Genomic DNA, 27,978 nt, shown 5'->3' with positions numbered 1-27,978 from the left:
TGTCTTTGCAAATAAGCATGCAGCAATAGTAATTCTATTTCACCACCACCCTCTCTCTCTCTCTCTCTCTCTCTCTCTCTTTCACACACACACTTTTTTTTTAAATCAGTACTCTCTCAAAGGGTCTGTTTAACTTCATTGAAAAGCATTTGAATAAGTGCTTGGATGGATTTCCATTTGTAGTGCGTCTCCCTACTGTATTTCCTTCATGTGTGGCTGGAAACAAAACGGAAAAAAAGCAGCTACAGTCTGAGATCAGGAAAGCAGGAAAGCAGGAATGGATGGAGTTAAGCGAGAGAGTGAGAGAAGTCATTAAAAAAGAAAAAGAAAAAGAAAAAAAAACGAGAGACAAGACACGAACAGGAAAAACGCACACTCAGAAATCTGCTAAACTGCAGGACGTGGACTTGATTAAGAAGTTCTGGTCCCCCTTAACAGTGACGGTCCACAGCGAGACAGGAGAAGTGTGTGTGCTACAGTTTCAAGTGTGTGCAAAAAAACGGAAACTTTCAGACAGCGTTGAATCCAGTCGCTACATGCAAATTTAAATACGCACACAATATCTTGTGTGTAATGGTGTTTACATAGGAAGTGTCTATGTAAAGACTGCAGCATATAACTGTACGTGTGAGTAGATATGAGCAGTCATTAGCTCTCTGTGGGATTCCCTGTCTCACAGTGTGTGCGTCTCTGCAGGGACGGTGAGGGGGCTCTGCGGGGGCGAGCTGGGGGGAGAATGCAGCGCCGGGTTGAAATGCGGAGGTGGAGGGGTGCACGAGGGGGCGGCACTGGGAGAAGGAGGCAGGGCAGAGGGCACCGAAGTGCCGTAGAGGCCTGTGGGAGACTCGGCCGGAGCTTGGTTGTAGAAGAAATAGGCGCACTGATGGATGAACGTCTCGATGATGGTCTGGTAAGTGCGCGTGGCCGTGAGAGCGTCCATGGTGGTAAAGTCGGGGCGCATGAGTGTGGGCCAGAAGCAGATGGACAGGTTTTCGCTGGTCATCAGATTGACTCTGTTCCATTGGCTAACCCTGCAGGAAGAGAAAATGAAAATAACAGAGTCACACATAAGGGGTCTATATAGCTCACTACAAATCTTCAGAGAAGCCAGGAGTAAAAAGTTATATAGGTATATCAGCTAAGAGGAACTGACTTGTTCAGGTGGCTCATGACATGTTTGAAAACTTCATAATTCTCACGAGGAAATCTCCTCAGCACATCCTTCATGGTCTGCAGTCTCTGCTCCCGGTCATTAATCTCTGAACAAACACAAAGACAGAAAAATACAGACAACAGTGGAATAGTGAAACTTAATTAGCATATCATTTAATTTCATCGCATGATTCTTAACTATTCAGTCTCAGTATTTTCAAACCTTTATTAAGGTACTGTACTGGGCATTGGTTATATTTAAAGAAAATTCAGGAAAAAGTCTTTGGTGTGCCAACGTTGTTCATAGTAAACATTGCCGGATGTATACGTGATGTCATTTTGGAACTGACTCTGCGTCAGTGTCTTAAAGAAAATCTTAAAGAAATCTTACTGAAAGCTTCCACCAGCTCCACTTGTAGACTGTATGGGACCAATGGATCAGGCAGCTCAGAGAAAAAGCTCTTTAAAGCTCCAGCTACTGTGTTCACCGGAAAGTCCTTCTCAACCAGGTCCAGGTCATGGTCTGTGGGGGAAAGAAAAAGGATCCAGCAAAAAGGAATAATTTCCATAAATTTGTAATGAATGGAATGAAATGATCTGTTCATTGATCGACTAATCCGAATTTGAAATAACTATTTCGATGGAATTAATGTTTGAAGTCATTCTTGCATCTGTCTGTAAATATATGTAAAATGGATTGATTTGCACATGAGCACCACCTCACCAACAAACAAACCTTAAAAGAGATGCTGTGGGGATAAGCTTACCTTGCTCAAACTGCCGCTGCATGCTCTCCATCTCCGACTTGTTTCCACTCACTCTATAAATACCCTCCGTAGTCAACCCTGTCACAAAGAGAGATGTATGTGATCTATGTCTCAGAATGAAAGGTTTTTGTCATGATATCTTATGTATATGTGCTTATATCAGCAGCCTTGCAGAACAACAAAAAAGATCACTTCACTAAATAAGTAGGTTTATTCTAATTAGGTATTAGGCTCTGAATTTTGGACAGTTGACAGCAAGCATGTGTTCAGTGGAAGAAGACAGACAAAAAGGAAGCATTGCAGCATCTAGAATTGTACAGTCACCATGAAAAACGTCCTTACTGATGATAGTGGATATTTTTAGAGAAAACACACCACTAGTTTGCCAGAGGGACATGTGACCAAACCAGACACCTCCAGATCATTGATTTGAATCTTCTCACTGTCAGGCTCAGTGCCTAGCATGTTACATAGGCATGAACCACTGACTCAATTTGTCTTAGTTCAAGGACAGTACAAAGATAGACTATATGGCCAAAGATTTGCAGACATCTGACCATAACACCCATGCATGCTTTTTGAGCATCACCTGTTGTGAGGTTCTTGTGCCCATTCAGCCAGAAGAGCATTAGTGAGCTCACCTACTGAGGTTGTGTGAGGAGGCCTGGGGAACAGTTCATTCCAAAGGTGTTCAGTGGCATGGATGTCAGCATCATTTTTTGCAGCAAACTTGAGTTCTTCCACTCCAAACTTAACACACCATGTCTTCATGAAGCTGACTTTGTGCATAGGGGCACTGAAATTTTTGGAACAGGCTAGGGCCTCTTCCAGTGAAGGTAAATTATAACGTTTTGAGCAACAACTTGGAAAAGAGCAATATATGGGTGTGATGGTCAAGCGTCCACAAACATTTGGTCATATGGTACAAGCATTAGATAAGCTGTTCCCTTGCACAGAAAGAAATCTATCAGGAAACTGTAGTCTTACCTGTGGCCTCAATGAAGCGGATGCATTTGTCGATGAACAATGGGATAGGTCTATCCGGTGACACAACATTAACTAATGGCACCCCAAAATAAGTACTCTCTGGGGGTTTGGAGACCGAGTGCCGAGGCTTTAGTCTGGTTTTCTGCAAAAAGTAGAGAAATTTGGGTTGGGTTGAAATTTGGGTTCAAAACCTGAGTTTGTTTTTGGACAGGTAATGTACAGAAAATATAATGTGGAATGTAATTACTTTGCCTGGTCGGCGCAAGCTCCTCAGAATGTTTCTTTTCTTATCATCCCCTTCCTCAATCAGTGATTCTCCTTTCAAAGTGGTCACATCATCCTCCTTTGTTTTCGGAAGACCACCAAATTCATCATCACTGCCAATGGAGAAACTGGTGCGGAAGCTGCTGAACTTGCCTAGACGCTTGGATCGATCTCGATACAGTCGTGGCTTTACTCCTGCAGAAGAGAACTTCCTGTGCCTCTCCAAAGAGCTGCCGTCCCCTTCACTATCCGAGCCATTCACACCTCCATTAGAGTGCATCCTGTTGGAGTTCCGTATGGTGATGATCTTACCCTGCGTGCTGTCGTGTGGCACTGAATATATGTTCTCCTCATGGCTGGGTCGAGGCTTGGAAACAGCATCCATTGGCTCAGCATAATCAGATGGATCATACACTCCGTCCCCACAGGGAGGCCAGGTGACGTTGGAGGTAAGAGACCGGCGATGGCTAGTGTCCATGTAGGGATTAAAGTTGTGCTTTCGAAAGTCAAAAGTGACACTGGGTTTTGGCCTCATATGTAAAGGGACTTTGTTGTTCAACTTGTTCTCAAAAGTACTGAGTTCAGAGATTACAGAGAATGTGTCACCTGAGTCCAGGTCAGGGAGCTTGAATCCGCTATGGGAGGCAAGGGTGCCATCAAAGTAAGGCGGTGAAGCTTCCATGTCCTCCTCATAATCTAACAGCATAGTTACAGGGCTAGGGGAACCACAATGGGGTGAGTACACATTCTCGTTTGTGCTACAGGCCTCTGTAGCATTATCATATACATGAGTTGCCTCAACAAGAGTCTTCTTCTCTGCTACCTCCATGAAGAAAGATTGTAGAATGTCTATTCTGTGCAGTCCTCCCACTACTCCACCTGGTCCACAGACCAAACTAGCAAAATGACCATCAATTTCATGGGCCAGTTCTTCACCTTGGGCCAACATCTCTCGGGCAGACTCAGAGTCTGTAAGCTCTGTCTCGGTTTCTCCCACAGCCAGCAGCTGGACTGGAACGATGTCTGGAACCTCACAGAGTAAGGCACACAAGGTTTCCAACGAGGCTTTGCGGCGAGCAGAATAAACACCTATGTACCCATGTACGAGGCGACTCTTACGCATGGTAAAAGAAGCATGATATGATAGTAAGGACAGCTCTATTGTTAGCCTGTTGTCACCGATTGTTTGCTCAAGCAACACTGAATTACCACTGGAATTGGTTGGCCTGCAATGCTGAGGCAATAAAAAGGGTGAGAGAAGTTGGTCTACGTCATAGGAATCTCCACACATTAGACACATGACAATTCTCAAGTCTGCCTCTGGATTCTGGTCCTGCTGCATATCTCTGATGCTCGGAGGCAATGGGGGTGATGACGGGGAACCACTTCGAAACACAGCATTCCTTCTTATGTCTAACAAACTCTTTAATACTTGGTTTATCTGTTTCTCGTTCACATTACGCCCATAGCCTGAACCAGGGGATGCTGGCTCCAAAAATTCACATTGCAGTTTCATGGCTACCTGCTGACCCTGTGCGATTAAGATTTGGGCCGTCTCCCCACCTAGGTCACTCAAAGCTCCTACACCTCTCTTAGTGACTAACAAGAGAGACAAAGGAAGTTGAGCTATGTGGTTATCCCTTCTGCCAAGGGTGGACTCACGCAACTTCTCGATACTTTCGAGAACATATGACAAAGATTCCTTGGAATTGTACAAACACAGGCAACCATGAGGTGTAAATGTAGCTGTATGGAAGGAGTTAACAGGAAGCCTAACATTACCCTCAATAGGCCTGAGTATCAACTCATATATTTTGCCTTCAAGTACATAGTAGTCATCGTTGGCGCACATAGCCCGGATCTCATTGGCCAGCTCTCTTGCTAAACCATCTTTGCCCAGAATCACTAAGTTAATCCTTTCTGCTTTGCTTTCATGCATTTGAGACTTTCCAAAAGAAGGATAGCGCATAGGGAAGCACAAGGCTAATATTTGTTCAATCTTGTTGTCAATACAGTACGGACAGCTCGGGCAGGTATCCTTGGTTGGGTGATAAACAAAATGGATGTGCTTTAATACTAAGGCATCTCTCTCTGCCTGCAGTTTCTGCAATGCTTTGAAACGTTGCTCTTCTCCTAGTGCTTCCTGAATTGCCCCCATCTTTTCTTTACTTGGTTTAGCATCCACTTCAAGTTCATAAAAAAGCTCAGAATATTCCAGCAGAAGTTCCTGGAAATCCTCCTTTGCCCTGTCTATGATCACCTTTTGGTGCCTATTATAGATATCCAAGTATTCTGGCTCCTCCAACCACTGATAGAAATCTTCATTCATTATAAAGCTCCGTGCCTCTTCCCATGGCTTCCCAGGCGTGACGAAGGGTGAGGAAGCCAGCTTCATCTTAAACTCATGTCGCATCTCAGCACGCTTACACTCATTTCGCAAATGTTCAAGATGTGCATCGAAAATGATTTCTGCGGCAGTTGTATCCAGCACATCAAAGGGTATGCGTTCATCTTCCATATTGTCAAGATGTGGCGTGTCCTCCCATGGTGCATCCTCCAGCACCACAAACCAATGGTCAAAGTCCTTCTTGGACTCCAGAACCTTCTGCACCCCAGACCAGCTTAAATGCTCAATTTCAGCCAGTTCAGACACTAAGGAACTCAAGGCCAGAGGGAGAGCACTTAAATATGATTTACGGCGTCTTTCAATGTGCTCCTGTTTAAGTCGATGAACATGCTGCTGAAAAAGCTTTTTTGCTTTAGCTGTACCTTCTAAAAAGACATATTCCTTGTATTCCGGTGATGGCTGCATACGTCGGCTGATAGCAGGCCAGGTCTCGTTGTGATTCTTCACTATGTGGTTTACTAACCATTCGTATCGGTCCTTTGCAGTGGCAATTATTTGACTCTGATGTTTTAAAGCCTCAAAATAAGGTATTATCTTATGCTTGCCCCTTCCCTTATCAATGAGCTGAATCAGAGTAAGGAAGGCTAAGTCCACATTGACGTTAGATCGAGCTGATGTTTCAACCACCTGCAAATTCTTTTTGTTGATAGCAAATGTATGAGAGTCCTTGATGTATCGCTCAACTCCTTCATCACATTTAGTGAGAACCAGCACAACGGGCTTTTTAGTTTTACCTAGATGATTATACAGGTTGGTAACAAACTTCATTTGATCATCAAAGCTGCGGTTCATACCTCGACTTACATCGACACATAGTAGAAATCCATCGACCTGCAGCTTTCCCTCTGGCATTTGCTTTTGCTCAAAGTCCTGTTCCAGGCCCAATTGGTCTGTACAAAAGTACATGAGTTTTTCTGCAGAGGCCAGTTTTGTGGAGGCAGCTCTTTTTATGTAAGGCTGTAAAGCTGTGCTACGATGGGGTTGAAAGGTCTGGTCATCAATAAACTCGGTCTGCTCCACCACATGCATCCTACACTCAGTGCCATCCTCCAAGACTCGCTCCACCTCTCCCCAGAACAGGAAATGGTCATTGTTGACAACTCGGCCACCAAAATCACTGGTACTCAAAACAGATGTGTGATCGAGGTGAAAGTCATCTGCACTAGGGCGGACAAAGCGATTACAAAGGCAAGACTTGCCAACTCCGCATGGTCCTTTCTCTTTCTCAGTGCCTGACAGACCAACTACAACTAGGTTGTAGGTAGGCACCCGTGAATCTTGCTTTTTAGCCATCATCGTTTGCAGGCACTCATCTTGCCATGCCGTAAGGGTTAACACAGGCTTTACTCTTAAGACGTTTTTATGAACAGATTTATTCAATCATATCTGCTGCAGTGGGTTTTCTCTGGCTTCAGATCAGACTACTTCAGATTGTGTGTTTCTTGCCCATATTATAGAACGAACGTAGGGTACAGAAATAAAGGTGAGGATCAGATGGGCGTGGCTTGACAGAAAATATGAAATGTTTTAGAGAAGCAGTTCTTTTTTAATGTCCATCCTGAAAGAGAGGAAAAAGGAGAGTAGTTATTACCTTCCTTTCCAAAAAACATGATTAAAAAAGAGCAACTGATTATCAACAAAGCAAGTACAACTCTAACTTTATACCATAGCTATAAACTAGCATCTCAGACAGAAAAAAGTAAAGAATTGTAGGTCTGCTAAGCGCTACCTAACATATTGTTCGTTTCTATTTATTTATGCTCAGCGATGCCACAGACAAGTCCAATAGTGTATGCAAATAGTAAGCAATGCCACGGCAACAGTGCAAGTAGTATAATGTATAGTGTAACGTCAGCAAAAATAATATTTGTGAAACTGCATTACTGTAAAATGTGGGCCTTTTTTAAGCTAATCAGCTAATTTTCAAGACTTGCATTAAAATACTAATAATACCACAAGGGCTGGAACCAAGAATATCCGTTATGAAACACTGACTTCTGCTCAAAATGTCAGCAAAGTGCTTTTATAAAAAGTAACATCCCATGCAAAGCATTTCTGCTGGGAAAAAAAAAACAGACAGGTCTAGATATAATGGATACTGGTTTCTTGGAATCCAATTATTAATAATCAAATCCAGGATACATTCAATGCAGCATTAAATGAAATGTTATATCTTTGAGAAACTATTTGCCAGTTCAATCCATGAACTTTATGTCAATGCTCTTCCTTTTTTTTTTGGCAGGATGCTTGAATTATTGCAGTCGAGATTATTACATCAAGTCCATTAGGTCCAATGAATCACTAGTAAACCATAGTCTATTATCATAAGTCACCTTGAAAGATCACCAGACTCCTATAGCATAACTCCGAATCCAGTTACAAAACCACTACTTGGTCCCCTAACGAAAAAACCCACTGGACACAACTTCTATTAAGGACATATCAATGTTTATCATAGATATGTGATCTTCATCTGTGAAAAAGATTTACTTGCTTATTAAATTTTGCTTTAGCAACTTCCCGCTGTGATATCAGCACGGCACGGCCACTAGCTTCTCTTGGGAATAACAGAAATATAGCACATTAATACACGAATCACAAACATCATCTGTAGGAACACATTTAATGCTGAAGATTTCCATTAATTTGGCAGTAATTAGAAATCCTTTTCAAAGTCTAGTGCTGGGAAACATGACTGAGATGATGATGAGGATTGAGATGATAATTCTGATATAGATATCGTGATTAAAAATGGTTGTTTTCTGAGATCTCACAGGCATCGGGAATCATTTTATCCAACATTTTAACCATCCTCGTCTGCTCACGATGACGAGGAACTGGGCGTTTAAATTTGTCTGTACTGAAAGTTTCATTTCCCTTTGGGGTAGTGAATGTTTCGGTTCTTCTTTCTTTCAGATACTAAGTAAATACATGCTTTTCAGACATTTAAGTTAGTTTCAACTTTACTTAGTGTTACCAAACGTGACTATTGGTCTATGTTATATATATATATATATATATATATATATATATATATATATATATATATATGTGTGTGTGTGTGTGTGTGTGTGTGTGATGAAAATGTGAAGTGTTATATTATTTTAGCTGCATCACTCAATGTTTAAAACAGTCTGTGTGAAATCACAGCCCACTATTACGAAACGTATTTTTTTGTCTGAATAGCCAGTTGAATTTAACGTGTCTAATAAGCAGGCCTATACATAATGCCCACTTTGGACCTAATGTGTTTTATCAGACGCAATTTCAGGAAGAAGAAAAATCACTATAGCTCTAATAAACACACAAAATACATGAGTACACATTTGCACAGTCTAACATTTGAGGAGTTTGTGTTCCTAAAACAAATCTGTGAACTGCATTTTTACAGATAAAGGAGTCCCTGACTCGGAAGGTTTGAGAAACCTTTGGTATATGTAAATAAATAAATAAATAAATAAATAACAATAATGAATAGATAAATAACTAATACACATCCAGTCATATTATAAGATGCCAAATAAGAACATATTTCTTTTCTTTCTTTCAATTTTTTTTTAAATCAACTGCTATTTAAAGCTGCTCCAGCGCCGTGGCTAGCTCCCTCTGTTCCCGTTTTGTCATAGGCTAATACATGTGATGTGAACAATCACTTTAGCTAGCATGCTAGATAGCTAATACGCTGTCTACATATTTTTTTTTTTTTTTTTTACAAATATTTCATATATATATTCCGCGCGCAAAGAGAGTTCATAAAGCAAGTACTGACACAACGACATACAGCGCGTGTTTGTAGAAAGAAAAACCGGGTAATAATTCATCGCAAAACCCTGAACCGAGAACGGAGACCGAGTGACACACCTTCAGCAGACTAGCCCCCATTCACTTTCAGTGTTTTGTAGCCAGCTAAGCTCCATGACAACAATTTCGACACTTCTTCAGCCGTGTACAGAGCTGCCTTGTCTTATTGTCTTGAATAGTTTTACTTCTTTTTTTTAAAAAAAAAAAAACTAAAATATTTTTTTTTATTATTAAAATGAATCCGCGCTGACTTTTCAGATTGTTCGCCCTCGATATTAAATCATTCTGTCAGGATAAAAAAAATTATTTCGTTATATCCGTTCCTAGTCCAGGCCGGCGGCGTGAGGCTTTATTATTTCTGGGTCTTTTACACACTTTAAGCCACGAACAGTGTTTTTCCACGGCTTAAAAACAAAACTGTATTTTATAGACGAGATATTTTAAGTGACTACAATCCGGACAAGCAGTTTCTCAGATTTAAAGAGAAATGTATATCTATATATATATCTATATTTAGGTTGGGTTGGAGCCGGCTCCCGAGGCTCGGCTCGGTTTCGAGTACAGCGGATTCACAAAATCCATGAATGGCGATGCTGGATTTCTATCTGTAATCTTCACATGGATAAATCAAACAAACAAACCAAAAAAATCCTCGCCTCATTTGCTTCCTCCAGCTGTCCCACGTTTCTCCTGATCAATTATGATGTCCTTTGTTGTTGTAGCCCATCATAAATATGCGCTGAATTCATCCTATGCGGCGTGCACGCGCGCCGCTGACATTCCGATAAATCCCAGAAACGGAGCTTCATATGTGTGTAATAACCGCGGAATTCCCAAACGATACCGAAATGTGTGGTAGCAGCTATAAGCGCAGGGGCAGGGGTGGTGTGTGTGTGTATGTGTGTGTGAGTGTGAGAGTGTGTGTGGGTGAAAGTGGGCTTTTCTTGCTTCCCCGGTAATGGCGGCCCCTCCGCCCGGTTCAGCTCCCCTCCTCTCTGCCTGCTTTCACACGCACACTTACAGAGAGACTCGCCCTGTGGCGCAGGAACAACACTACAACCCGGCAAAACACACACACACACACACACATTTTACATGCACTGCTTGAAGTGCTAATGTAGTTGAAGTAATTGGTTCTTCCCCCCCTTTTTTTGCATATTGGCACGTGGGTTACATGTGTTCAACTTTCAGTGGTTAGCCACAGTCTGGGTTAGATCTATCTATCTATCTATCTATCTATCTATCTATCTATCTATCTATCTATCTATCTATCTATCTATCTGTCTGTCTGTCTGTTCTTCCGTCTATCTGTACTTTGAATCTCATCGAAACCTTTAACCTAATTCCTATTACGTGACAAAATTCAACTAAATGAAATCCTTCCCAGGAGACCGGAGCTTATTACGACAGCAAATGGGGAATATATCTGAAATGAAATGTTCAATAAGCATGTAATGATCAGGTGTCCATATGTGTATTTCTCAGTCTTCATCACATCATTTATTAGAAAATATGCTCATATCATACATTCTTTACTGGACACACCAGCTCCCAAAACATTTACTCAGTTCAAAAATATAAAGGGAGGTCACTTTTAAAACTAGGTTTTTCCATTTTCCATTGGTGCAGGATTGCAGGACAGGGTTGGGAAGGATGGGAAGGATGATGGGATACCTATGAAGAGAACAATATATAAGGGCACAGAAATATAAGAAATCTCACCAAATTTTCTATTAAAGCTTTAACCATTTTAGAATACTTTTACACTTAGATTATGTGAAACTGATCAGTGTTACCCAACATGATTTATCAATCATTTTGAATAATAATTAAAAAAAAATTTACTTAAATGCTGCTCATCTAAAAGGTCATGAGCCATAAAGTTGCTCAAAACGTAATTTTTTTTCAGTGGATTATGTAACATCTGGGGTATGCTGTTAAAGGAAAATTACCAATGGTGTGGTAAGAAGATGAAGCTACTGATTTCAGGCTTTAGGTTTAGGTTTAAATTACACCATTGTGCCTGTGAGTAGAGCAATCAGAACAAGCATAAGCAGGATATTTTTACATACCGGCTTCAGATTTAAAGTTCGTCCAGATCCACAGGCCTGTAATTGGACAGAGAGTCATTATTCGTATGTGTATGTGTTTGGGTGTCTGTGCTTTTTGTTTATTTGTACTGCTTATACGTTAGACTTGCACCATGTGAGTGTGTAGTTGTGTGTTGGTGCTTTACTTTGTGTTTCGTTTTCTCCCACAGGTGAGCCTATTGCCTGTTAAACAGAAACAGGACAAACAGAAGTGGATTATTGTGTATAGCAGTGTGAACACCACCAGAGAAAAAAATGCAGCTTACAGTACATATATACAATCTAACATCAAGAATAAATGCTAAGACTGTAGGGGACATGACTCAGCAGATTACCTACAGAGTGTCAGATTAACCATTCCCTTGCAAATATACTGTTAAAAAGTCAATTTTAATAATAAATGTTAAGATGTGTTTAAGAGCTACGTTAAATTTTTCTCATCAGTGATGTCTTCAGTAATCTACATCCTTATTTAAGGATTTGTTTACGAGATATTTGGGTTCTTAGCTCTTTCATGAGGTTCTGCTTGAGAGGGATATGTTGTTGTACCGCTCTGTATAGAAATCTAATAATTATGGTTCCTCTAGATCTGGAGTTAACTGGAAAAAAAAAACCCCACAAAGCCCTCTGTATAGATGGATTTGATGAATGTATTTTCTTTTAAACAAACTATTAAAATCCAATTTTATTGCGCTACAATCCATTTCTAGACCTTTTTAAGGTTTAAATCCTTTCCATTCAGGCGTCCATTTAATAAAACCAGTTAAGAGCTATAAGACTGCTAACAAAGTTTTACACCATGGCTATGATCTACAATCTAAGCTGTAAAAATCCAAAGAGTTCGCCTATAAAAAAATTGTGATTACTCACTAAATATGATCGCGATGCCCAAACAGAACAGAACAGCAGCGAAGATCAGCCCTCCTCTTCTGATCAGCTCGTAGTCTCACACACACACACACACACACACACAAAGATAAGCATATCCTAGCAAATCATATCCCACTCCATTATTCTAACAATTGTTATATCATGTTAACAAAGCAGAACAGAAGTAACGGTTAAGTCGCAGCTGCTCAGATGGCCAGGAGGTGGTAGCATTTCTATAATAATTAACTTGATTCGTTGACGCTTTAATCGTTCACAGTCTGTGATTTAAAATAAGCGTGCGATCTTGGAAGTCATGCAGTCGTAAGGAAACTGTAAGCTGCTCAGAGCTTCCAGTAGATGATGACGGCGATGTAGAAATATTTCCGGTTGCTACAAAACATTTCAAACAGGTTTACTTTGAAAAGAATAGGTAATACAATCAAGTAAATCAGGTAAACAATTAAGACTTTTGATGTAGACTATATTACTGATATTAACAAATATTTAAACTTGTGAAAGACAAAATATGGAAGAAAGTTATTATGCAGTTTACTGGTTGCCATGGAAACCAGACAGAGCGTTTGGCTCTGAAATGCAATCCAAATTTTTCTAACAGAGGTCTAGAAGTTTTCGTAATAATCAGTGGAGTCAGGTCATGTGAACGGGACTGGATTATTTTCCAAAAGCACCGTTTTATTCCTCTTATTTCTTATTTCATTTTTCAGTCCCTTTTCCAGACTACGTTTGTCTTTTTGCTTTTTTTTGTTGGATTGCTTTTGCTTTTTTGCATAAAACTACGTAAATTGACAAAACTGCAAACACAGGAATCTTCTTCTAAACTGCTTTGAGTGAAAACACATATGTAAGGACTTTCTATGAGAGCTATATTCATGCTTAACCTGTAAGTGGAAGAGGGATTAAGTCTCTGCCCAAACGTGTAGAAAATTAACTGTCATTTTAAAAAAAAACCAAAACTATAATTTCCTCCCAAATATCATGCAGTCTGCTTGTTTTTGCGTCAATTTCTGCAAAAATCACCCAGATCCCGAAGGAACTGAATAATTACACACCAATTTCCCAATACCAACAAAAAGTATATGGTCTGTAGAGTTATCATAACCAGAAATAACCAGTTAATCTCTTACCATAGATAAAGTCACCCGAGTTGTCAGATGAGTCTAGAGAAACAAATCAAATGATATACACTTACTAACAGAAAGAAGATATTATACAACTAAAAGTACTTTTTTAATAACAATGTTATAGCATACAAAGTGAGCTGGTTAAAGAGAGTCATGTAATAATTCAGATCTTTAATTAGAAGGACTCACCACGCTCCATGCTTCAGTCTGGACACTGGACGCTGCTGCACTGAATCCAGTCCGACGTGTGTGAAAGATCACAAAACTCTCTAAAGACTTGTGAGTGTGAGCAAGAGGAGAGGGAGGAGAAAGAACAAAAGAACGACAGAGACGGGGGGTGTTGCATGTTTTTTTGCTGTTTTTTTTTATTTATTCGCCCATGTGAGCAGGCTGTTCAAGGTGAAACATATCACGACTCTGATACCCAGATGTCAAGCAACATTAAAACCAGATGGATGATTCAAGACACGTCCCATAAAACACTTTTTAGCACAGTGCTGCTGAATGCTCGATGCTGATTGGCTGGAAGGTGAAGCTTCTAATGCAGTATCTCTGAAAGATCCCAGGTTTAGATTAACGTCTGCGTTCATATATGTGACTCTTCAATCCATGTAAACAGAACACTTGTGATTTTCTTTATAGAGAATTGGTGGAAGGAGTCTCCAGTTTCAGTGCTTTGGAGCACTCTGTAACTATTAAGTTATAAAGTTTTCTCTAGAGGAGAAAATAAAAGAGAGACTGTTAAGAGAAAGACTGCTGTCTGCTGTAGTGTAAGTGAGAACTGGAATTTGTTTAGAGTAAACTCCAGAATATTTAAATGCAACTACAAACGGATAAAAGGTGATGTTTTTAAACATATAAACCAATGTTCGTGATATAAGACTTATAAATAAAACGCTTTGGGAGATCTTTTGTTCAAGAATGTTTTTTTATAAAAACAGCACAAGGTCAGTGTAACATTCCTGCTTCAGTTAACATTGCTTGCAATAAAGACGTTAGCAATAAATAAATAATAATAATATAAATTAACTTTTGGTCTGGTGGTGTGGAACGAACAGGTTAGAGTAGTGAGGAGCAGGAGAACATTTATAAAGACATACACAGGCCTGTAATAATTCAGAGTGCGTACTTTTCTCCAAGATATTGTGTGTAAATTTTCACAAGGCCTGTGTATGTCTTTATAAATGTTCTCCTGCTCCTCACTACTCTAACCTGTTCGTTCCACACCACCAGACCAAAGGTTAGCTCGGCACTTGGCATATGACTTGCATCGCTTTTTCTAATCACATGAGCAAGAGAGAAAAAGCAGGAGAGAAGGTTTGTTCTGTGTCAGTGAGTGGTTAAGGTTTAATCTGACATAAAAAAAAATTTTTTTAAAAACATTTAAAGGACAAATGGGAGACAAAACTGGGCAGGTATCTGCAAAAGTTTGGACACCCCTGGCCAAAGGACATATTTTGTTTTTAAACAAACCCTCAGCAGCAAATAATTTTTAAAACCTTTGGTGCAAATGTTAATACATAGTCACTTAAAACATTTTGGGATGTGCAAAAGTTCCAGCTCTTAATATACAGAACTACATTTACATTTCTGGTATTTGGCATATGCTCTTATCCAGAGCGACTTGCATTTTATCTCATTTTATACACCTGAGGAATTGAGGGTTAAGGGCCTTGATCAGGGGCCCAGCAGTGGCAGCTTGGTAGACCTGGGATTCAGAATCACAACCTTTCGATCAGTAGTCCAATGCCTTAAGCTACTATATCTCACAACTAGACTAAAACTAAACTCATTAGGACTTGTCTAAGCAGCTGTCTGAGGATCTGAAACTGCTTCTGGTTCACTCTTTCCACTGTCCAAAATGGCATTAAAATGGGAGGAACTATAGTCAAGATTAAGAAAATACTCCCAGTCCATTAACAGGGCTCCATTTTACCATGCTGCACTGCTTAAACAAGCATGATCTGCATGGAAGAGTCATCGAAAGAATGAGGTACGCAAAAACAACGTTCTGATTAAACTAAGGCTTTTAAAAACAACTGCGTTGGATTGATAAAGTAAAAACAGAACTCTCTGAACACAAGAGTTAGTGGGGTCTGTCCAAATGTTTGCACAATTTTTATTTTTATCACAAAAAATTTCATTTTGCAAAAGATGCCCAAGCTTTCTCAATTTTTTTGTACATAGCACAACAAATCTTCTTGAAGATCATTTGAATTATTTGTGTTAAAATCTGTATATCTATATATGCTGAAGGCGGCCAAAATCCACAATAATGTCCTTTGAACAGTTGATATTGAGATATGTCTGCTACTGATGCTCTGTAAAGCCTTCATAACGCCTCTAATCTGAGGTGCTGTTAATTGGTGATTTCTGAGGCTGGTGACTCTAAATGAACTTCTCCTCTGCAGCAGAGGTCAGTTTTGGTCTTGCTTTACTGGGATGGTCTTCATGTGAGCCAGTTTCATCATGGTGCTTGATGGGTTTTGCAAATGCACTTGACAATACTGTTCTTGTAAGAACTATTCCAGAACACCTGACCTTCGTGTCTTAAAATAACAACTGACTGTTTTTTGTTGTCATTACATATGGATTACTGAAGTCCATGTGTGTTATTTCATAGTTTTGAAATCTCCAGTATTGTTCTAGAATGTAGAAAATAAATCCCTAAACAAAAAACATTGAATTAAAAGGTGTGTCCAAACTTTTGACTGGTAGTGTATATATATATTCTATAGTATTCTATTTATATTCTATAATTTTAGAAAAAGAATACATTTTATATGTATTCTTGAAACATGAAATGACATAAATGAATATTTAAAGAGTGTCATTAAAAAAATAAAAAAACAGCCAGGTCAAAGTCGATGTGTTTGAGTAGAAAGTGTATGGAATTTCAATATACACTATATTGCCAAAAGTATTCGCTCACCCATCCAAATAATCAGAATCAGGTGTTCCAATCACTTCCATGGCCACAGGTGTATAAAATCAAGCACCTAGGCATGCAGACTGTTTTTACAAACATTTGTGAAAGAATGGGTCGCTCTCAGGAGCTCAGTGAATTCCAGCGTGGAACTGTGATAGGATGCCACCTGTGCAACAAATCCAGTCGTGAAATTTCCTCGCTCCTAAATATTCCACAGTCAACTGTCAGCTGTATTATAAGAACGTGGAAGTGTTTGGGAACGACAGCAACTCAGCCACGAAGTGGTAGGCCACGTAAACTGACGGAGCGGGGTCAGCGGATGCTGAGGCGCATAGTGCGAAGAGGTCGCCAACTTTCTGCAGAGTCAATCGCTACAGACCTCCAAACTTCATGTGGCCTTCAGATTAGCTCAAGAACAGTGCGCAGAGAGCTTCATGGAATGGGTTTCCATGGCCGAGCAGCTGCATCCAAGCCATACATCACCAAGTGCAATGCAAAGCGTCGGATGCAGTGGTGTAAAGCACGCCGCCACTGGACTCTAGAGCAGTGGAGACATGTTCTCTGGAGTGACCAATCGCGCTTCTCCATCTGGCAATCTGATGGACGAGTCTGGGTTTGGCGGTTGCCAGGAGAACAGTACTTGTCTGACTGCATTGTGCCAAGTGTAAAGTTTGGTGGAGGGGGGATTATGGTGTGGGGTTGTTTTTCAGGAGCTGGGCTTGGCCCCTTAGTTCCAGTGAAAGGAACTCTGAATGCTTCAGCATACCAAGACATTTTGGACAATTCCATGCTCCCAACTTTGTGGGAACAGTTTGGAGCTGGCCCCTTCCTCTTCCAACATGACTGTGCACCAGTGCACAAAGCAAGGTCCATAAAGACATGGATGACAGAGTCTGGTGTAGATGAACTTGACTGGCCTGAACAGAGTCCTGACCTCAACCTGATAGAACACCTTTGGGATGAATTAGAGCGGAGACTGAGAGCCAGGCCTTCTCGTCCAACATCAGTGCGTGACCTCACAAATGTGCTTCTGGAAGAATGGTCAAAAATTCCCATAAACATACTCCTAAACCTTGTGGACAGCCTTCCCAGAAGAGTTGAAGCTGTTATAGCTGCAAAGGGTGGACCGACGTCATATTGAACCCTATGGATTAGGAATGGGATGTCACTTAAGTTCATATGTGAGTCAAGGCAGGTGAGCGAATACTTTTGGCAATATAGTGTATGTATTGTATCATAAGTTTTATCTATCTATCTATCTATCTATCTATCTATCTATCTATCTATCTATCTATCTATCTATCTATCAGAATGGAGAGGTTATGGCCATATGAATAATTTTATTTTGAATTATAAGAATCTAAAAGCGTGTTTTCCACTGAGCCTTATTCATTGGATATAAAGCCAGCGACTAACAAAAGAATGTTCTGGAGACAAGGTCATTCCTGAAGCTCAGTCTAGTAGATAATAAATGAATTCAATGGAAAGTTAAATATCAGTGAGGTGAAGGATTCATGCTGTGGTTAATCATTTGGGAGGGAACAAGTTTTACAAAAACAACACTTCAAGGCAAGGGCACAGAAAGTGGGGGTTGTGCTTTACGTAGCTATCTGAAAATGTCAAGAAAAAAAAAAATAATAATAATAATAAAAAACTCAAATTGGCATTCAGCTGAAAGTTTTGCCTAGAGCAGTGGAAGTACAGAGATTACGTCTAGTCGCTCAGCAACTTAATGGCTAAATTATGAACATTATTAAGTGGATTTAAACTCATGACCATGCCAAAGACATGTGACAATGTGGACCTTCAGGCAACGAACGCACTGAATGTAAAGATATTTGAACGAAACACATACCTGCGCAGGCCTCATTAGGCCGCTGATGTTAGTTGTAATGGGCGAACAGGAGCAGAGCGTTTTAAGCCTGGCTGAGTTACTGAAGCCCACAGGAGAGTTAACGAGTCACTTACAGCTAGGAAACTCACTGGAAAATTACAAAAAAGGGCCATTAGGAGGTAATGGGGACTGGGTACAAAATTATATGCTAAATATATGGAGGATGAAATGTGTCAAGTGTAACTATGTGTATGTTAATCACCGGTTACCATGAGTGAGGCTCAAATACATGCTACTTAAACATCAGCGGTGTAAATGTTTATAAAATCCAAATCCTGGATGCTGGAAAATTCTGGAAACTTCTACCTTGAGGATGTGGTAGCTTAGTGGTTAAATTGTTGGACTACTGATCAAAAGTTTGAAAGCCAGATCCACCAAGGACCCTGAGCAAGCCTCCCCAAAGGGTATCTGCCAAATGCTGTTAATGTAAATGTTCTTCCTCCTGAATGTATGACCTAATAGGCTAGCTCAGCACATGAAAAGGAAAGTCTTCTCTCGTTAGCATAAAAAGGTGTACTTTTTATAAGCAGCTGGTGAGGTAAGAACAGAAGGGAAGTTTTAAAAATCTTTATTCAGTGTATAGAGTGCAGTCACAGTGCCACTGAAGAAACATAGCATTGTGATGAAGATATCAAGATGAGTTCTGCAACTTTTCATTCTTTTATTAGGTTTAAATGCACCACTGTGGTGTTGTGCCACTAGAGGACGTCAGTGGAACCACAGAGCAAGAAGACTGCAGACCCAAGGATGTTTATTATTCTTCTTAAACTATTTCATGAGCCAATCAGGAGAGATGCAGATCACATGCTGGGACAGGGTTGAGGTGGGAGACGCCTTACAGCCAATATAATATGCAGTGATGGTGCTTGAGGTGAAACCATAATATTCAAGACCCATTTTAATGCATGCGTCGAAATGAGAACAATCCCTGATGAGAAGCGAACCAAACACAGCTCGAGAGCTAACGTGTTTCTGTTCTATTGATGGAGAATTAAGGTGGAATTCCTAACAAGGTGAAGGTGAAGATGTTAAACGATGGTCTTCACAGTGCAGGTGTAGTTGTAAAGTGTCTTCAGACAGCAGCGTGTTCATGGCCTGTCTTGCTGTGAGAAACAGAAATCAGAAAGGATGATAAATATAGCAGTATTCTGAATGACTGAAAGTCATTAGACTATATTACTGATATTAACAAATATTCAAACTTGACAATGTTTTGAAATACAAACTATGGAAGAAAGTTTCTATGCATTTTTCCTGGTCGGCATGGAAACCGAACAGACATGAAATCCTGTAGGTGGTACTGTGGAAAAGATTGACTGGGATGAACGTCAGTCACAGCCATTTGAGGGCTGAAAACACCAATCATGACCGTACCTCCATCTTGCTGTGGACCCAAGATAGAAGGCTGTGTACGTTGCTGTAGACTCCTGGGCTGTTCCGGCGGCCACACCCACTCCCCCAGCTTGTCACACCATAGAGATACCAGCGCCCGTCTTTCTCCTGACACACTAGAGGACCTCCACTGTCACCCTGCACAGAAAAGGAGAGAGAGAGAGAGAGAGAGAGAGAGAGAGGGAGGGAGGAACGAAAATATAATAATATTAGATAGAAGTATTTGACCAAATTCTTTCAGCTTAGATTGTAACAGAGACAGAAAGAAATATGGACATGATAGAGACGGAGAAAGAAAATGAGAGAGAGAGAAGGAATGGTCAATGAGACAGTCAGAACAAGAGAGAAAAGAGGAACAGAAAGAAGACGAGAGGAAAGAGGTTGTGGAAAAGATGTTGTTGTAGACATTCATGAGGAACAAAATAGTTCTTAAAAAAGGTGTGTGTGTGTGTGTGTGTGTGTGTGTGTGTGAGACACCTGGCAGGCGTCTCTCATCCCATTCATATCTCCTGCGCACAGCATATTGTTAGAGATGAGACCTTTGTATGCGTTGTTGCACACAGACATGTCAATGATACCTACTGCTACTTCCATCAGCTGACTTGAACCAATGGCTGTGAACACACACACACACACACACAATACACAATAACACATTATTTCATAACAATACACATGTTCACAAAGAGCACTAAACATTCTTTTACTATAAAATTCACTAATAGTGCATGTCTACACACACACACACACACATCACACACACACACATCACACAAACCTTCTCCTTCCTGCGTGGCTCCAAATCCTGTAGTCCAGCACTGTGTGTCTGCAGTGATGACCTGGTCATACGCAGGAAGACATACAGGCTTGACCGTACCTACACAACACAACACACAGCAGACTTTTAATACACAAACAGTGCAGTGTGTGTGTGTGTGTGTGTGCATGTACTGACTGGTGAAGTTGATGGGCTGAGTGAGTTTAAGCAGTGCGATGTCGTTGTCGTGTGTGTTGGTGTTGTAGGACTCGTGTATGATGATGTCAGCTACATGATGCGGTGGTGGCAGCATGTACTGTGTCTCCACCCCCAGGTACACAAGCCACTGAACTTCCACCTGCCCGGAAGTGAGGTCACTGAAAGGACAGAAAAACAGAGCTGTTACATCCATCGGTACTTCATCACAAACTGTTCTTTCAATGGAGAGAATTTTAATAATTTTAGCATTCATACAGGAGGATCACATGCTTCCTTATCCATCTGCACATTCCTTCATTTATTTCATCCATTAATCTATCTATCCTTTTTCCATAAATCAATCTACCATTCACCTATCCATTAGTCCATCCATCCATCCAGTCAATGAATGGTTGGTTGCAACCATCCCTGCATTCATTCTTCCATCCAGCCAAGAGAAAAAAATCCACCCATCCATCCATCCATCCATCCATCCTGTTGATTTAGGCATCCGTCCACCTACCATTTTTTTTAACTATTTAGCCCATTCAACCATCTGTCCATCTTCTCATTCAGTCAAGGGTTGGTTGATCCAACTATCCATCCATCCAGTCATCCATTCCTTCCTCCCTCCATCCATCCATCCATCCATCCATCCGTGCATGCATCCATTCATCTAGCTGATCAATCCATCTACCCAGTCAATCAATCCATCCATCCATTCATGAAGTTGATCAACCAATCACTACTTCATACCTGGGAAAGCAGTGTGCAGCACTCACTATGAAATCCTGCGACACCACTGAGCCTCCGCACACATGAGAACCCTCGAAATGCAGGCTGGCCTGCCAGGGCCACTGACCCGAAGGCGCCACACTTCCTCCAATGATCCTTGAGCTGGTCTGTGGACGGCCGCAGTCTGATTGAAAGACAAAACATGGTTATTAGACAATACATAATACACAGAAGTGTACTAAAGCATTCATAATGAAACACTCACCACTGCACTGGAGAAACGCTGTCTTTTTCTCAGGACATGATGTGCTGCCAAAGACACAAGTGGCGAGACGGTTGAACACATGTACATACAATTAAAAGAGCTAAATAATACCATCTAACTTGTTTGATTGTAAAATTGTATATAAACACTTTTAAGGAAATGCTAGATATGGAAAATAATTAGCAAAGTTTAGTGACTAGGGTTTACTTGTTTCAGTTCTTCATGTTTAGAGTCTAGCCCTTACCCGACGTTAACCTTTCCCTGTATGGTGTCTGAGGATTGAGAGGTCACAAAGAGAAATGAGGTTGAGGTCGATGTTAAGGCTCCATACCGGTAACTTCTATAGGACATCACACACACACACACACACGGTACATTTTTATAGCTCAATTATGAAATTACAAAGATGACCAAAAAGACACTATGTAATCAATATTTCTGTAGTGGTTCATTGGCAAAATTCCTCAGTAAGGCTGTTGACATTTATATATTTTTATTTATGCATTAAATAAACATTAGAGAATCTATTGAAATTAATGTCAATTGCTATAATAAATCATGTTACTAGAACTTTAAGATATTATGCAAGCACTCCAATCTATTTCACTATTGGCCACCAGAGGGAGACACCACCCCAAACCTACTACTAATATGCTTCTGTGGGAAACCAGAGAACCCAAGCTCAGGATTGAACTTTTGGCCCTGGAGCTGAGCTGCAGCTTCTCCACTGTGCCACCGGTACATAAAACCACCATCTAAACATATTTATATCTCACACACCCTCTGAAGCCAAGCTGCTCACAGGTCTGGGTAGCCAGGTTCTGATTCCAGTCAGCATAGCAGACAGGAAGGAAGCCACTGGAGTTAGAGGTCATGACCTGAAGTTCATTGCCTCCTCCAAACCTCACTGTAAAGACAAGTAAACATTGTGAAGATCATTCAGCCATCTCATGATGACACCCGAGATTGATATACTATGCGTTTGATTTATGCTTAGAGTTTAATTCACACTGACCGCAGATCGTCTCGTCACTGCCACGTTGGCAATCAGTGTGTCCGTCACAGACGATGGCATTGGATGGACATGTGTCCGACTTCCCTCTGGACATCACTGCCATGCCATATCGCACTACAGGACATGGGATATTCATATTACCTAACAGCATTCAGTTTATCATGATATAGTATGATGTAATGAGATGTTTTCATACCTCCTAGCCAGATTGCAATTCCAAAAAGAACTAAAATAAAGGCAGAACCACCTGAGCCTCCATAGCAGCGGGCTTTTTTATGCCGCATCACTACCAGTCTGCCCTGCCTCTGGTCTGTAAAGAGGGATGGATTACATTATTGAATGGAACGTAATAAAATGCAGCATTTTATTAAAGCTGTTTATCACTCAGGGTTATTAAATAAGATTGGGGGATCTGTCCATTACTTGGATATTTATTCATTCAGCCATCCGTCCATCCATCCATCCATTCATCTATCCATCTATCCAGCCATCCACCCATCCACCCAACCATCCATGCATCTATCAAGCCATCAGTCCAACCATCCATCCATCCATGCATGTATCCATGCATTCATCCATCCATCAATCAATGAAAGTCTCCATCCATCCATCCATCCATCTACCCATCCATTCATCTGTCCATCCATCCATTCATCTATCCACCCATCCACCCATGTATCCACCCATCCATCCATCCATCCATCCATGCACTTATTCAAACCATATGACAATTCATGATGCATAGATTCATGCAAAGGTTTTCACTGTGGAAGTGTATACAACCTGGTGGATCTTCTAGCCTGGTAGTGATGACACGTTGAGGTACATGAGGAGCAAGGACATGAGGAAGAGGTTGGGTGTAGTAGGGGACAGCTGGAGGGGCTTCTGGTAATGGCTGAACCCTTGTGTATGGAGGAGGGGGATCAATGGGTTTTATCACCAAGTAGTACGGAGGGGGATTATCTCCATGCTGAGGAAAAAACAAACTTTATATGATGCAGTATGTCTGTTATTACTCCAGATGCTCTAGTATTATTACAAACTGATACAACCTTGTTGGAAGAATCCTTTACATTTTACATTGCAATCATCTGGCAGACATTTCCATCTAAAGCAAAACCGAGCTTCTACTTTAAGACATTTTCGATTACACTTGCAAAAAAAAGAACATTCTTTGATGTGATGGTTCTTTAAAAGTCCACGAGGACTTTTAACAAGGAACAGATTAAAAGCATGTTGTTATGTTAAGAAAAATATTTAGGCTATATAATAGTTATGGAAGGAGTCTCCAGTATCCTTAATTTTAACCTTAACTTTTTTTTGTGTATGTTTTATTAACTTTAAGAGAAAGAAATAATAAGATCCTTGTGATCCCCACTGTGGGACGAATAAAAGTTACCTTAAATAAATCTTATGTTATCTGTGCTTAGCTGCTATAGACTTGACTACTTTTGGACAATCCATTACATTACAATAAATGGGTAAAAAGTAGAACACACAACAGTCAGTCTGGAAATTGTAACTGCTGACAAACTGCTACAGTCCAAGATGTATGTTGTGTTGTGGTAAAATAATCAGGGTGTTACCAGTCACCTCGCTTTATCACACCATCTGGATGTTGATTATTTTCCTCCATCTGCAGACCGCAGATTGTGAATGTGTATATATTTGTGTTTACGTACGTTCTTTCAATCTACACCAGCCATAAGACACAGAAGCCATGATATCATTAGTGACATTGTCGTGTGTGTAAGGCTACATGGGTCTGGTTTTGATGTGGAAATAAACACACCTGTATTACACTGTATCACACCTGAGGTAACGTGTGTCTATGTTTACGGTCACAACGCACAAAGGTGTGACTGAGTTCTTTTAGCTCGCACATATGCACACCAGTGTGATTACTGACAACAAGACTAGCGAGTGTCATGAGAACAGGCTTCAAATCTGACTTTTATCTCCTCTGTACCTGAGCCAGTGTAAAGATTCACAGCATTTTTAACAAGTCAGTGACACACCTGAACTCAGTTTTCACTCCACTGGGATTGAGCTAGTAGCTAACGAGATCTGATCTGAGCAAACACATTTTGCTAAACTAACACACCTTCATAAGCTTGCCGGAGTTAACTAGCTTACACTTGAGACTCTTGCATCTTGTCTTGATTTCAGTCGTCATATTCTGAGTGATTTATTTGAAAAACCTGTCAAAATAAGCACTCACTAACTGCTAGTAAAATCGCTAGTTTGTAGTAAACTAGCACACATTTGTAACATTCTTGTATCTGACTCTCAATAACACTATTTTGTCATTACTAACACTATCGCATGATGACTTACAGGGTTTTTTTTCACTAGTTTAGGATGTGACTTCTGAGGTAAAAGTTTCGGAAAAACGTTTGTTTTGACACAAACAAATTACAGGTATCCAACTTCTCAATCCCTTAATCAGTGACTCCAATCCTTTCTTGCTAACATGAAACACTGAATGTTTATATAGGAAATAAGAACTAGTAGTACCTCTGTGTCTGAGAAATATAATATATAATAAATCTGAGGTAAACCAGAGAAAGCTACAAAATCCTTGCGCTTCTTTTACAGATGAATCCCCAGAATATCCTCTGAATCCTGCTTATCTTTTGCACTTTTTAAAAAAAATAAAACTCAATGTTTTTTGCTAGCGTTAATTATGGTAGGTAACTTGTTTGCTTTTTCTTTTCTTTTTTTTTTGACAAGTCTGTATCAGCATTACATCATAACATCAGCCATCACCTGAGAGTCGTGTTGAATTACAACACCACAAATACAGCTTAGAAAACTCATATACGTATACGGTGCATGGCTTTAAAGAAACGGATGGTTTGGAATTTTGGATATTGAGTATAATCTACGGTGGGAAACATTTAGAGAAAAAGAAAAGAAATTGTTTTATGAAAGCAGCGGTGTGGAAATATGTGATTTAATTCTAATGAGAGAAAATGAGCTGTTAAAATTAGCCAAGCCTTAACATACAGCATACTGAATAATAATAATAATAATAATAATAATAATAACACAGCATATTAATGAGTACTTCAGATATAAACCTTTTTTTTGGTTTGCTTTTTTCAATCAAAGGACATACCTCTGCCTGTATGTTGACCTCCGTGGTCTCCATTAGCAAGTGGAATAAAAGTGGAAAGAAAAGAAATCTTATCCTACTTAGCGTTAAATATTCTCGCTTTCTATCTTTGTCTTTGTCTGTCTGTCTGTCTGTCTCTCTCTCTCTCTCTCTCACTACTGCTCTCTGCTTATTTATCTCACAGTGTCAACCATCATCACAACCAAGCCAATGCTTCCTTAATTATCCTGCTTTTCTCCCTCTGTTATTGTCCCTCTGTCTTGCTGGACTGGTTGGACAAGCACAGAGTTTGCTTTAATCTGCAAAAAAAAAAACATATATATATATATATATATATTTATATATATATATGACAAGGCGGGCCTAAAAACACACGGCTCTGCCCACAAGCAACACATTTTACCATCCCAATAAAACACTATTGACTAGCATCTGCATATTTATTATTTATTTTGCTAGTAATCTTGGATTAATTATTTAATCTCAGATTATTTAAGTTGTATTTTAAAAAAAACAAACTCTGTGTGTGGTGCTGCTACAGGCACATCATCAGCCTACAGCACATTCTCTTCCAAAAACAATTGGCTGGCAATTACAGGTACTTTTTATCTGTTTATAGTTACATTTAATGTTGTGGAACAATTTGAATTGTGATGTAGTAGCTGTAAACAAGCACTCACCACTCAAAGATGGCGCTGAAGCTCTAGGCTTGTCCTGGGTCTGGAAAAATGTACCTCAGTCTGATACACAAGCGCTGACACTGGAGACTCCTTCCCTGTTAAATAAACATCTGCATACAGAAAACACCATATGAACGAGCAGCTAGACGTGATATTTAAATATCTACCGTACACACCCTTGTGAATGAGCTGTTGCTATAGAAACAATAGTGTATGAGAATGTGCGTGCTAATGTAAACCTGCTGTTATAGAATGTTAATCAACGTTAATATGATCCTGACCAATCGGAATGCAGAAGCTACATGAATGATATTTATTACTTTAATGGATGTGAATAGGAGTTTCCTAAAGTTCTGTTTTGCCGAATTAAACTGCAACCAAAAAAAACAGTCTCTCCTCAGTCACATGGAGCTCCAGGAGGTTTTCTGCGTCTGAGGTTAAACCGGTTCTGTGGTATCTCTCTTCGGTCATCTGTTGCCCTTGAAAGCATAGGGGCCGCTGTTACTTTCTCAGCTAGGCATCATTAGAAATGCAGAATCACCGTGTTCCTCCATCCTCTGTTGAATACTAGACCTTGAACTCCAGGGTCATGTTTTCTGTCACATGTTTTCCGCTAACTTGAGGAAAGGAGTCAGAGGTGGAGTGACGTTTTCTTTCCTTATATCATCACTTCCTCTTTTTAACAACAACAAAAAAAAATTATAGCTCTGTATATGTATCACAAAATAATGTCATAAAGTGCAGAAAAACCCTGATTCAGAACTCAGAAATTATATGTGCTGCCACCTGCTGGTGTAGTAAAGACATGCACAGCCTGATTGCTTGCCTCATTGCTCTTATTCAGTTTTTCCGTGATTCTGCTGCTCCTTATAATATAGCATGCAAAAACTTGCTCCAGTGCCGGCAAGTGTTCCGACATATGGAAGTCTCTTGTTCTTTGGGGTTTTTTTTTTGTTGGGAACTTGTTTCATGGATGTCGTACATCATTAACTGTAACTATAAAGGGGTAAAAACTTTTAAACAAGCAGGTCGCTTGATCACTCTCATGTAATATCACAATCTTCTTTTACCACAGCTTTTATATGCTACAATTACATTTTTTTTACACAATTAAAGATTGGCATACAATTTTAATTATTTTCTATTTATATGATGATGCCAGAAAACATGACTGATTTGCCTTTTTCATATATATATATATATATATACACACAAATAACATGTCTACATACTAATAAAGCTACTGGCACAAACTCTTATCAACATCTTGTGAAAAGCTGAACCAGAGACTTGGCTCTAATTAACCACGAGTCCATCAAGCATCATTCAGAACACCTGCAGATGTGTGATGTCACAGGAAACCGTGCATTCTCATTGGTCAGGGATGTCTTTCCAGGAAGATATGCTCTACCTGAGACACACCTATACACACATAGATACGTGCACAGCAAAAAAGGGGGGGGGGTATATTTGAACTGATTCTAAATATTAATGTAACACACACACACAGAGACA

The 27,978-nt window shown here is 40.1% G+C and overlaps 2 protein-coding genes across 3 annotated transcripts; both read right to left on the bottom strand.

The window, feature by feature from the left end:
• Window positions 1–32: 32 nt before the first annotated feature.
• On the bottom strand, window positions 33–10,395 carry arhgap35b (Rho GTPase activating protein 35b). 2 transcript variants are annotated; one of them, XM_058382981.1, is made up of 7 exons: window positions 10,020–10,395; window positions 3,154–7,135; window positions 2,907–3,048; window positions 1,920–1,997; window positions 1,544–1,675; window positions 1,154–1,259; window positions 33–1,031 (listed from the first exon to the last, which is right to left on the bottom strand). In XM_058382981.1, the coding sequence occupies exons 2-7, from the start codon at window positions 6,871–6,873 to the stop codon at window positions 674–676; spliced, it is 4,536 nt and encodes a 1,511-aa protein (XP_058238964.1). In that variant the 5' UTR covers window positions 6,874–7,135; window positions 10,020–10,395; the 3' UTR covers window positions 33–673. The 2 variants fall into 2 exon arrangements, with proteins under 2 accessions (XP_058238964.1, XP_058238965.1); XM_058382982.1 differs by lacking the exon at window positions 10,020–10,395 and adding an exon at window positions 9,439–9,534.
• An 8,470-nt stretch (window positions 10,396–18,865) lies between these two features.
• On the bottom strand, window positions 18,866–26,630 carry tmprss13b (transmembrane serine protease 13b). Its single transcript, XM_058382637.1, has 14 exons — window positions 26,464–26,630; window positions 25,787–26,082; window positions 23,449–23,635; window positions 22,862–22,975; window positions 22,666–22,779; window positions 22,431–22,557; window positions 21,895–21,990; window positions 21,651–21,694; window positions 21,407–21,569; window positions 20,651–20,829; window positions 20,474–20,572; window positions 20,173–20,309; window positions 19,678–19,833; window positions 18,866–19,406 (listed from the first exon to the last, which is right to left on the bottom strand). Exons 2-14 carry the CDS (start codon window positions 25,817–25,819, stop codon window positions 19,392–19,394), a joined length of 1,464 nt encoding a protein of 487 aa, XP_058238620.1. The 5' UTR covers window positions 25,820–26,082; window positions 26,464–26,630; the 3' UTR covers window positions 18,866–19,391.
• Between the last annotated feature and the right edge of the window lie 1,348 nt (window positions 26,631–27,978).

This window comes from Hemibagrus wyckioides, linkage group LG28 (assembly GCF_019097595.1).
Source record: "Hemibagrus wyckioides isolate EC202008001 linkage group LG28, SWU_Hwy_1.0, whole genome shotgun sequence".
NCBI classification, from domain to species: Eukaryota; Metazoa; Chordata; class Actinopteri; order Siluriformes; family Bagridae; genus Hemibagrus; species Hemibagrus wyckioides.
The sequence above is the reverse complement of the archived record's forward strand: the minus strand, read 5'-3'. Positions and strand labels throughout refer to the sequence as shown.

Excerpts from the sequence above, each read along its gene's own strand:
- arhgap35b (XM_058382981.1), bottom strand. The coding sequence starts at position 6,873 with ATGATGGCTAAAAAGCAAGATTCACGGGTGCCTACCTACAACCTAGTT. Across the intron at positions 1,676-1,919 it reads GCAGCGGCAGTTTGAGCAAG|ACCATGACCTGGACCTGGTT; the intron begins GTAAGCTTATCC and ends TTTCCCCCACAG. Across the intron at positions 1,260-1,543 it reads GGAGCTGGTGGAAGCTTTCA|AGATTAATGACCGGGAGCAG; the intron begins GTAAGATTTCTT and ends GTGTTTGTTCAG.
- tmprss13b (XM_058382637.1), bottom strand. The coding sequence starts at position 25,819 with ATGGAGACCACGGAGGTCAACATACAGGCAGAG. Across the intron at positions 21,695-21,894 it reads CAGGGAAAGGTTAACGTCGG|CACATCATGTCCTGAGAAAA; the intron begins GTAAGGGCTAGA and ends TGTCTTTGGCAG. Across the intron at positions 19,834-20,172 it reads GGATGAGAGACGCCTGCCAG|GGTGACAGTGGAGGTCCTCT; the intron begins GTGTCTCACACA and ends TTTTCTGTGCAG.